At 33.4% G+C, this 12591-nt stretch overlaps 1 protein-coding gene across 9 annotated transcripts in view; it reads right to left on the bottom strand.

Moving 5' to 3' along the window:
- Positions 1-12591, bottom strand: part of LOC144967272 (beta-1,3-galactosyl-O-glycosyl-glycoprotein beta-1,6-N-acetylglucosaminyltransferase-like) — an 81875-nt gene that overhangs the window by 9164 nt on the left and 60120 nt on the right. For all 9 annotated transcript variants that reach the window (XM_078904311.1, XM_078904310.1, XM_078904314.1 and 6 more), the window contains 3 exons: positions 6059-6148; positions 4834-5085; positions 595-972 (listed from right to left, as the gene is read on the bottom strand). In XM_078904311.1, coding sequence (XP_078760437.1) covers positions 595-972; positions 4834-4865 — 410 coding nt within the window. In that variant the 5' untranslated portion in view covers positions 4866-5085; positions 6059-6148. The remainder of the gene's footprint in view (positions 1-594; positions 973-4833; positions 5086-6058; positions 6149-12591) is intronic.

Raw genomic sequence — 12591 nt, 5'->3', positions numbered from 1 at the left:
TTAATATTACTATTATTATCTTTATTATTAATATTATTATTATTGTTATTATTATTATTATTATTATTATTATTATTATTATTAATATCATTATTATTATTATTATTATTAATTATTATTATTATTATTATTATTATTATTATTATTTATTATTATTATCATTATATTATTACTATTATTATTATTATTATTATTATTATTATTATTATTATTATTATTATATTATTATTATTATTAGTATTATCATTATTATCAGTATCATCAGTATTATCGTAGTTTAAATGTTATAAATCTATTTGTGTCAAAACACAAATGTTCTTGCTTTAAGTGTTTATTCTTTTTCCAAGGAAGAACTCTATTCCTTGTCCCTGCATTTAAAAAATCGCCGTAACAACGGTGTCCTCTAAGTTTACTTTCCTCTTTTGTGCTTTATTCCTCATATATTTTGTTGACAATAAAACAAACTCGAAAAGTTCACACAATTTGTCATTGTCAATGAATTATAAGCTTCGAAACTGTTGTTTTTTTCATTGTTATTCGGGTCAAAACAAAAATCAAGTTACATAGATGTTTTGTCGCCAGAAACGAGCTTACCTCATATAGGCGTCTTGTAATTCTTTGGGTAATTTATCCGAGATCTCCCGGGTTAGAAGATCGGGGTATGGTTGGCCATTTGTGAGGAGAGGGATGCCGGCAGGAAGAACCAGCGCCTGTTCTTCATCACGGAACCATAACGTCGTCACCGTGAAGAACAGTAATAGGAGGATGACCAGGAGTAACAGGATGGACCGTAAGGACAGTTTCCGACGGTAAGGGAAGAACAGTGTACATACAGATCTTGTAATCTGGTGGTGATTGTTGTGATGGGGGAAGTGGTATCCATTGCTGATGGATGCGAATATTTTATTGCTTAATAAAGCTTCGCCAATCTTGGCTAAATGTGGAGTAGAGTTATTGATAGGATGCCAAGGGCTGAAAAAAATAATAGGACGAATTATAATAATATTATTTCAACAAATCTTAATCTTGAGACTTTTTTTTCCTATATTCCACAACATAATAATTAATTACGATGGCCCCGAACATACCATAATAATTAATTAAGATGGACCCGAACATAACATAATAATGAATTAAGATGGCCCCGAACTTTTCTATACAGTCTCAAACCCAAGACTTCTCTTTAGAGATTTGACCAACTTGGTTTAATAAAAAAAAATAAAAAAGATCTTTCTCCCCTAAAAATACACATTTAAAAAAATCATTTTTTTTTTGGAATTACGGCAGTGCTCTGGAGATGGCTTTCCAGTGAAAAGACCAGTGCTGAATCTCATTTCATTTGGGGTACATTTTTCTAGAAGATCGATGCAATGCTTATCCATTTTAATAAGACACAATACGAACAATGTTTCCTTTTCACACTGATAAAATTCACAATAGCCCTAGTAAATTAAAGAATAGATACTGACCTCTCATCAGAGACTACAGAGGAATCTGCAATTTTTACAGTTTTTGCATTATCCATGATGACAATTTAAATGTACGTAAGAAAGGTAATTCACATAACACCGTAGATTCTCGTCTTATCGCGTCAGGTCAACCAAATTTAGATAAATGAAATGTATTTCTTCAATTCTAAACAGTTCATAAAATAAAAAAAAACAAGTCCTCGTATTGTGAAAAGTATTTCACTTGTCATAAATTGCTTGGCATGACCAAGTCTTATGAATATTATGTAATATCTACTTTATATTAGTAAATATTATAACCTCTCAACTAAAATCTGCCCCAAGAGCGATATTGTGTTTAGTATTTAAGGTTTGCACAAGAGGAAAAAGTTACGTTATCCACACTTAACATGAAACCGTTATAATTGGTATTCCATTACAGACTTCGGCGAAACTTGGACCGAGTGAAGATGCATCCTCTTACATCTATTTCTTTGTCTTAAAACAACTAACCCTCATAAAAAAAACGGGGTTATAATTATTCTATATCCTGTTTCTTAAATCAGACTCACATATCCTGATTCTCTCTCATTCTCTCTCTCTCTCTCTCTGTCTCTCTCTCTCTCTTTCTTTCGCTCTCTCACTCCTCTACCCACGTGTGTCCTATCTGTATATCTATCCATCCATCTATCTATCTAACTATCTGTCTATCGATCTATCTACGTATCAATCAATCAATCAATCTATCTATCTATTTATCTATCTATCTATCTATCTATCTATCTATCTATCTATCTATCTATCTATCTATCTGTCTATCCATCAGTTTGTCTATCGGGGAGGGGAGTGTCCCAATAGTTCAGTTATTAAAGCATTTGCATCACACGCTAGGGGACTTACAACGCTTTCGAGTGAAGTCGAGACATTTTCCGACACCCCCCCCCCCTCCCCTCCTGGGTATTTGGGTCTATAAAATGTGGTGGAAAATACTTTGCAATGGGCTAGCAGTCTATCCAGGGGGTGACAAGCAATTGATAGTGTGCGTTTCATGCTATAGAAAGCGGAATAAACTCCGGCTCCACGGGCCTAGTGTCTCTGAAAGACTACATATCTATTTATTTTTTGTCTTTCCATCAATCCATCACCTTGTAAAGCGATTTGAGCATCTTGAGTGGATATTGCGGTATATAAATGCTCACTTTTTTTAAGAGACAAGAAATTACGAATCCACTACGGCTGCAAAACTCAATATTGTCTTGGTCGATGGTAAAATCGGAAGTAAAAGACTTGAATAAGTGGTAAAGGATGTATAGAGGATTATTGAAGGAATATTGTGTGTGTGGGAGATTATGACGGAAGTGCAGGTCAGTTCGTGCACGTGTATGTCATGTGCGCATGCGCACACTATCAATATCGTGATAGAGGTTCAATAATCACTACCAAGCATATTTACATATTATAATGTAGTCTTTATAGATGTCCACTTGCATGACGATTGCCCTTTTGAATCCATTATTCCCCCCTCCGATTAGGATATTAAACACACAAACACACACACACACACACACACTCACTCATACGGAAACATAGGAGGAACAAACATACCAATCCTTCCTCTCTCTCTCTCTCTCTCTCTCTCTCTCTCTCTCTCTCTCTCTCTCTCTCTCTCTTCTTTTTTTTTTTTCTTCAATTTTCCCGTCCCTCTGAAAAAAAAAACCCACTTTCATAGAGAGAGAGAGAGAGAGAGAGAGAGAGAGAGAGAGAGAGAGAGAGAGACAGAGAGACAGAGACAGAGAGACAGAGAGAGATGGTGGGAGAGACCGAAAAGAAATATATATATATATATATATATATATATATATATATATATATATATATATATATATATATAAATATGTACATATATATATAACCTCCCCGTCCCTAGATAGATAGATAGATAGAGATAGAGAGAGATATAGATAGAGAAAGAGAGAGAGAAGAGAAGAGAAGAGAAGAGAGGGAGAGAGAGAGAGAGAGAGAGAGAGAGAGAGAGAGAGAAAGAGAGAGAGAGAGAATGTCTGACTTCATTTTCGATCTCAATAATGTGATAGCCTGGCACCACGGAAAATATACTAAATCAACAATTGAAGCATGGTCCCTCGAGAGGCACTGCCTTTGTAGAAACCCGTGTTGTGGGAAGAGCATTGAGTACGTTGGAAACAATTTTTTTTTTAAAAAGAACATCCTTAGAATAACAAAAGAATGAATGAATGAAAACCAGAATTTTAAAATCAATACATTACATAATCATAATCATAATTTTGACGATCACCGCACTTTTTGTGTGTTTGTTACGAGGAATATCACGAGTGGTCCAACTTTTGATATTATTAAGCTTGATGCTTTTTCCAAAGTGACAAATTTTAATAATTTCAAAATTTAAAAAAATGGAACTAAATTGTTCATCACCCTTTCGTGTTCCATGATCGTGTTTTGTGATGCAGCGTATTTTTGTGAAGAAGTGAAGTATCTGAAATCGTCCCAACCCTATAGGTAACGTCTACGGTGAAATGGTTGCACGTCTGACCGGTAATCGGGAGATCTAAGGTTCGATCCCCGGCCGAAACAGACCGTTTTTTTTTTGTTTTAGGATGGATTTTTTCTTGTATTTTTCGCTCTTCTTTGCCTGGCATTGATTCGTATTATACACTTTTTCAGCTCTGTATTTTCCAATTGAAGAGACAGAATTTATATTCCCTTAAAAACAACATCAACAACAAAATTTTAAAAAGCAAAACAATAAATAAAAAAAAACAAAAAAAACAACAACAACAAAAATTAAAAAACAAACAAACCAAACAAACAAACGCCTGCTAGGCGATATTACATTTTTTTTTCGGACAGAGACAGCGCTGTTAACGGCCAGGTACTCATTTTACACATGAGTACGGTGAGAGAACGTGAGTAAAGGGCCTTTTCCAAGGACTCAACTATGCGATCCGAAAGCGAGTGCCATACCACTGACAAACTAGACAACATAGCCGCAATAATATTCTTATTGTCATCTCATGGCATACTTGTGCGGCTATGTGGTCTAGTGGTATGACACTCGCTTTCGGATCGGAAGGTCCTGGGTTCGAGCCTCGCTCGACGGATAGTTGAGTCCTTGGAAAAGACTCTTTACTCACATTCTCTCACCGTACTCAGGTGTAAAATGAGTACCTGGCCGTTAACAGCGTTGTCTTTGTCCGAAAAATTGTAATATCGCCTAACATGCGTCATGTCTCGTCCTACATGTTAAATGTTGCTGTTGACCAGGGACCCCTTGTAAAGCGCTTTGAGCACGTTAAGTGGATATTGCGCTATATAAAAGCTCAATTTTTATATTTTTTATTTTACTTACTCTGTATCCTTGCACTGAAAGCGAGGCGACATGACAGACGTGGGATTTCATGAAGGGCGTGGACGGCAGACGCCGTTCGGAGATTGAGATTTGCCGAGGATGTTTTGTTACTTTTGGTGTTTACTCGAACTAGATAGATAGATAGATAGATAGATGATCACCAGAAGAAAACCGCTCTCAGGTTCAACGTCGTCAATGCTATTTCAAAAGGTCTTTCCTGAAGATTGTGGGAACGGCGGCAGCACTCGGTATCTGGATGGATAGATAATATTATAGCTGGATTAATGGATAGATGGATGGATTGATAAATAGATGGATAGATAGATAAAAAAATATATAGATAATAGATATGAATAGATTGATAAACATACAGATTGATAGATAGATGAATGGATGGATAGATGGAGAGATAGATGGATAGATATAGGACGATAGATAGATAGATAGATAGATAGATAGATAGATAGAAAGATAGATAGATAGATAGATAGATAGATAGATAGATAGATAGATAGATAGATAGGTTGTTAGAAAATAGATGGATAGATAGATAGATAGGCTGTTAGAAAAATAGATGGATAGATAGATTGATAGATAGATAGGCTGTTAGAAAAATAGATGGATAGATAGATTGATAGATAGATAGGCTGTTAGAAAAATAGATAGATAGATAGATAGATAGATAGATAGATAGATAGATAGATAGATAGATAGATAGACGGGTTGTTAGATAAATAGACTGATAGCTGGAGAGCTAAATAAATAAATAGATATATATATATATAGATAGATAGATAGATAGATAGATAGATAGATAGATAGATAGATAGATAGATAGGCTGTTAGAAAAATAGATGGATAGATAGATTGATAGATAGATAGGCTGTTAGAAAAATAGATGGATAGATAGATTGATAGATAGATAGATGGATAGCTAGATATATACATAGATAGATGGATAGATAGATAGATGGATAGATAGATAGATAGACGGATATATAGATTATACATAGATAGATGGGTAGATAGATAAATATATAGAGAGATAGATAGATGGATGGATAGATATATACATAGATATACAGATAGATAGATAGATAGATAGATAGATAGATAGATAGATAGATAGATAGATAGATAGATAGATAGATAGATAGATAGATAGAACACTCGACGATGTGGACAATACTTTAAGATATAAATTCGTTTGGTAGGGTGGACAGACCTGTATTTTATAGATGGCTAGAGGAGGTCTGGATGAAGGGAGTGTTTCTACAAAGTTGTTACGATTCCAGTCACCGGGGAGGATTTAGTTCTGGAGATGAAATGAAACATGAAAAGATAAAGAATGGATTCAATGATAAAAATACGACCCCTCCTGTCAAATGGGTATTATTATTATTATTATTATTATTATTATTATTATTATTATTATTATTATTATTATTATTATTATTATATTATTATTAATTATTATTATTATTATTATTATTATTATTATTATTATTATTATTATTATTATTATATTATTATTATTATTATTATTAATTATTATTATTATCATTATCATTATTATTATTATTATTATTATTATTATTATTATTATTATCATTATCATTATCATTATTATTATTATTATTATTATTATTATTATTATTATTATTATTATTATGTTGGAAAGAACTAAGTGAATAAAATCGAATTATGAGTCTAAATGATAAGAATGAGTAAAATGTAAGTGTTTTGATAAGTTAAAATAAACAAAAAACTCTTCCTCTTCAATAAGGGGTTTCTGATATTCACTTGGTAGTGCACTCGCTTCACGCGCAAAAGGACATATAGTTCGAGTCGTGGTAAATAGCTTGTCCACCCAGCAGCGATTGGGTAGTTGGGTCTGTTATATCTGGCGGAAAGCACTTTGCGTTAGACTGGCGTCTTACATGCGCGCACGCACACACTCTCACTCACTCACACACATGCACGTACACACACACACACACATTCTCTCTCTCTCTCTCTCTCTCTCTCTCTCTCTCTCTCTCTCTCTCTCTAACTCTTAAATCAAGCCATAGATATAAACCGACGTGTACATATATGCAGGTCTGACATCCGAACTAAATTATGGGCCTAGTTTAACATTGTTGTAATGGACAATATTTTGCGTCATTTTTTGCAATTTCCAATACAACAATGAGCCAGCCCATTGGGAATGGGTTATCAGACCTGCTAATAAGCGCACGTCGATATAAACATAAAAATACCCAAATATTTCAACTTCATATGGATGTTACAAAAAAAATAAAATAAAGATAAGCAGTGAATTGTAAGCTTCAATTTATTGGACGAAGACAGATACTGTGGACGTTACGGGTTTCCCCTTTATCAACGAAACACGGCGAATAAAATACTAAGGACGAATGAGGTATATTATGTGTTAATGAACAAAAACAAAGATGGGACAGGAAATAGAATGCCCCTTTGTAAGGAAGTACGAATTTTCATTATGGATGTTAAGCAACTTATTTCTTATCTCAAGTATACCGCACAATTGTAGAGAACTGTTATATTATTTAACATGTGTTTTTAAAAAAAAATGAATTACATTTTTTTCTAAATATGCTCTTTTCTAAGAATGGAGTCAATGCCGTCTGATCGTAATCTCGCAGTGGAAACCCAGAAGTGGTTGGAACAAACGTAAATTTATGGAGAGCAATTTCCTTTATGAGCCGTTATTGATTATTTGCTGGTTTATCTAACACTGATACATACATACATACATACATACATACATACATACATACATACATACATACATACATACATACGTATATATGTATGTATGTATGTATGTACGTACGTACATACATACATACATACATACATACATACATACATACATACATACATACATACATACATACATACGTATATATGTATGTATGTATGTATGTACATACATACATACATACATACATACATACATACATACATACATACATATATACATACATACATACATACATACATGCATACATACATACGTACATACGTACATACATACATACATACATACATACATACATACATACATACATACATACATACATACATACATACATACATACATACATACATACATACATACATACATACATACATACATACATACATACATACATACATACATACATACATGCAAACTGCAATATAAATTTATAGCAGCGATCGTATTTAAAATAAATATTAAGTTAAAGTCTCGCCCATTGTTTCAAATTCGAAGGAATATAATGTTTAACTACGATGATATAAAAACAAAAACAATGTGAAATTGAATGCAAGCTTCAAATAAATATATAAAAACAGATAAAATGGACATTTCGGGTTTCCCCTTTATCAACAAAACAGGATGAATGAAACACTATAGACGAATGAGATAATGTGGTAGTGGCGTTGTTTAGATGCATACACAAAAACATTACGTATATTTTATCTCTTTTCGTATATTTAATTGAAGCTTACATTCAATTTAACATTGTTATTTATTTCTTCGAGCTTCGAGCAGCAACATTTACATTTAAAATACGATGATAGGCTATTATAAATAGATAACACTTGTCAAGCGCATTTTCAAACTTATATAATACTCAATATGCTTTACATTATTATTAAATGAAAAAATCCATTTCTTTTGTCACAACCCCCGCTGGGTAGCTGGGTCTGTTAGATCTGGCGGAAAGCACTTTGCGTTAGACTGGCGTCTTACATGCACGCACACACTCTCACTCACTCACACTCATGCACATACACACACACATACACACATAAATGTTAGAAGCAAATCATGGCGATTTTGTATGTTAATCCTTCATTGATTATTTTACCAACATACGTGTAATCCGAGTCAATAATAAATATCCTTAACACACAGTGAAACAGCCATAACTACAAATATAATTATATCATAAATAAATAAAATGCGACATCGCAATTTGACAATCAATCGTTTTATTAACAAGAAATGAAGTGAGTAGGAAAGTGCTAGAAGACAAAAGAGAATAAAAACTTCGCGGCGGCGATGGGAGCTCGAACCCGCGACCTTACTGTTACGACAACTCCGCCTGGCCGGGGAGATCGTGACTCTACCGTATGAGCTAACCACGACCCCAATAAAATGACTACAGTTTTATTATAAAATCACTCTCATTTTGTCTTTGTTTTTTTTCTTTGAGTTTCTTGTTCACTTTTAGGTCATAATGGACCGAAGAAGGAAAAGGAATTTTATGATTCAAACACCGATGACACATTTTTGGAAAATTAACACAAACAATTCAGAATAGGACTGCACCGTCAATAATCGGATTTAAATTGAGCACATGTCAATTGGAACTCATTGATCTTTGTAGAGAACCTGCTTGTTTTCACTACGGTATCAGCAATTAAAATACTCGAATACTTTGTAATCGGACCTCGTTAAATTTGTACCATACCACAATCCAAGGAACCGTGCATGGACAAGAAAAAGAGGATAGGAAAAAAAATGCTGAAGAGGAGACAACACCAAAGAGTGGACAGAACTTGAATGAAACTGTGTGATACGAAAAGAAATTTAAAAAAAAACAACGCAAGGGATAGGAGGAGATGATTGCAATAATCAACATCAAACAGTTTAACTAACGTAATTACGTATACAATTTTGGCCAGAATACTTCACCTTCAAATACCATAAATTTAAAGTACCCTCGCTCATCTCTCAAAGCTGGGACCTCGCAAGTTAACTGGCTTATGCCGTGACACTCGACAAGACTATGGTATATTCTAATATAACAGATAAGGGGTGAAAGGCGGTGTCTGTAAGTAAAACTTTAAGAGAGAGAGAGAGAGAGAGAGAGAGAGAGAGAGAGAGAGAGAGAGAGAGAGAGAGAGAGAGAGAGACCTTAGACTTTGATAGACTTCACGGAAGTCCCCGGTTTGCGAGTTTTTGCCAAGATTGAGAGTCGGTCAGTAAAATCGAAATATATTTTAAAGGACGAGTTTTCTGAACAAATTAAAAAAAAAAAAAACGCGTTTCCAGAGTAACACAGCAGTTAACGGGTTAATGAGGTGTTGGGTTTTTTTTGTTTGCCCCCCCCCCCCTTTCTTTTCTTATCTCTTCTACTTCTTCTTTTCTTCAAAACAACAAAGACCGTATTGTCTGATAGGCTGGGAATACTGCAATTAGAAAGCCAAAATAAATGATTTGTTTGGCTTGCTTTTTGTTCTTCGAAAAGTCAGCCTGCCTCATTATTATAGAATGACTCTCATTTTGTTTTGTTTCTATGAATTTACTGAGACGCTTAAATGTCATTTCAATACGTAAAGGGGGGAAAGGAATATTAGGGTGCACACACTTAAGACGTATAGATAGAACGTAGATGACGTCACTCAGGTCTTTGTTATTGTTTTTTGCCACCCGCGTTTATGAGTAATTCTCACTAAACTGTATTAACCAGACTGTAGATAGTATGTGCTTGGTTAAGAAGCTCACAACATTACCATCCGGAAGTATAACAGACCAACACACAGAACTATGTGTAACCATGAGCTTTTATAGTCTGGTTAATAAAGTTTAGTGAGAATTACCCATGAATGTGAATGGCAAAAAATAATAACAAAGACCCAAATGACGTCATCTTCGTTCTATCTATAAACCCCTGCATTTGGAATTAATTTAGAACAAGTTCCCAATCGGGAATGAGATTAGCGGAAGAGTAGCGTCCCTTGATTGGACGTCACTGGGGGAGAAGTTATTTGTAAGCAAACCAACTGCAAGCCAAGCGCTCCAAATACAAAATTCATTCTTCATATTTCTGTACAAAAATGCATATCATAATCAACGTTATGCATTTTTGCACAGAAATATGAATAATAAATTTTGTATTTGAGCGCATGGCTTGTAGTTGGTTTGTTTACAAATAAGTTCTCCATCGGTGACGTCCAATCAAGGGACGCTACTCTTCCGCTAATCTCATTCCCTATACCGCGGTGAGATCCCGGAAGCGATCATTAGGAAGAGTTCAACATTTCAATACCAGAAGTAGCAAGAATATAATTATTACACCCTTACATCATAATTTGTTATCAAAATGTTTCTTTTTTATCACGATTTGTTAATAATAATAATAATAATAATAATAATAATAATAATAATAATAATAATAATAAATAATAATAATAATAATAATAATAATAATAATAATAATAAATAATAATAATAATAATAATAATAATAATATAATAATAATAATAATAATAATAAAAAATAATAATAATAATAATAAATAATAATAATAATACTACTACTACTACTACTACTACTACTACTACTACTACTACTACTACTACTACTACTAATAATAATAATAATATAATATAATAATATAATAATAATAATATATAATAATAATAATAATAATAATAATAATAATAATAATAATAATAATAATAATAATAATAAAATAATAATAATAATAATAATAATAATAATATATAATAATAATAATAATAATAATAATAATAATAATAATAATATAATAATAATAATAATAATAATTAATAATAATAATAATAATATATTTCTATAGCGTCTAAGCATCGACCTCTGCAACGCTTTACAATTAACTCAAAAGCACCCCCCCCCCCCCCCACCTCCACCCACACACACACACAGGCCCATACATGTGTAGTAATTAAAAAAAAATAGTTCTTGAATTTAACAATTTGATGGCGGCACGCGGTGAAATTATCTTCGACGATAATAAGATTTTTTAACAGCTGACGCGACGCGCAGAATAGGAAAGGCAACCACCTCATACCAATACTTTTTAGAAAGCTCCGAATTTGCGTCCGACTCCAAAAGGACGGGACCATGATCAACGCGCACTTATTTGTGCATAATATATATGAATACGTAGTACGGGACCTTACTACTATATGCATTAAAAAAAGGGTTTGAATCGAGGTCCATATTATATTTGCAGGTCTGATAACCGAATAAAATTATGGACTTGATTTAAGATTGTTGTAACGGATAATAATTGCTTTGGTTTGAGAGTATTTCCGTTACAATTTGGGTTATCAGACGTGCAAATAAGTACACGTTGCGTGGGACCAGTGTCTTAAGATCACAGTGAGCCAGACGCATCTCTACTACACCGAAGCAATTTCAGGTGGCTGGAATCTCTGATTCTGAGGAACCATTTAGCACTTATAAGCCCAAGTTTTTAAACTAAAGTGTTAAATCCAAAGTGCACTTATTTGCAGGTCTGATAACCCAAATCTTATGGGCTCATGGTTGTAATGGAAATCTAAAAAAAAAAATGACTCAAAATATTGTCCATTACAACTATGTTAAACTAGGCCCACAAGTGGGTTCAGATGTCAGACCTGCATATATGTGCACGTCGGTTATATCCAAAGTGCAGAGAGAGGCAAATTAGAAATAAGAAATGGATCTGGTTTGAGAGAATTTCCATTACAATTTGGGTTATCAGACTTGCAAATAAGTACACGTCGCGTGGGACCAGTGTCTTAAGATCACAGTGAGCCAGACGCATCTCTACTACACCAAAGCTATTTCAGATGGCTGGAATATCTGATTCTGAGGAACCATTTAGCACTTATAAGCCCAAGTTTTTAAACTTAAGTGTTATATCCGAAGTGGAAGGACAGTCAAAGTAGAAAAAAAAAAAAAAAAAAGAATATAAAAGAATTAAAAAAAAA

The sequence above is a fragment of the Berghia stephanieae genome, chromosome 3 (assembly GCF_034508935.2).
Source record: "Berghia stephanieae isolate SIO BIC M18660-M18661 chromosome 3, UCSD_Bste_1.3, whole genome shotgun sequence".
NCBI lineage: Eukaryota > Metazoa > Mollusca > Gastropoda > Nudibranchia > Aeolidiidae > Berghia > Berghia stephanieae.
This window is presented reverse-complemented; position numbering and strand designations above follow the sequence as displayed.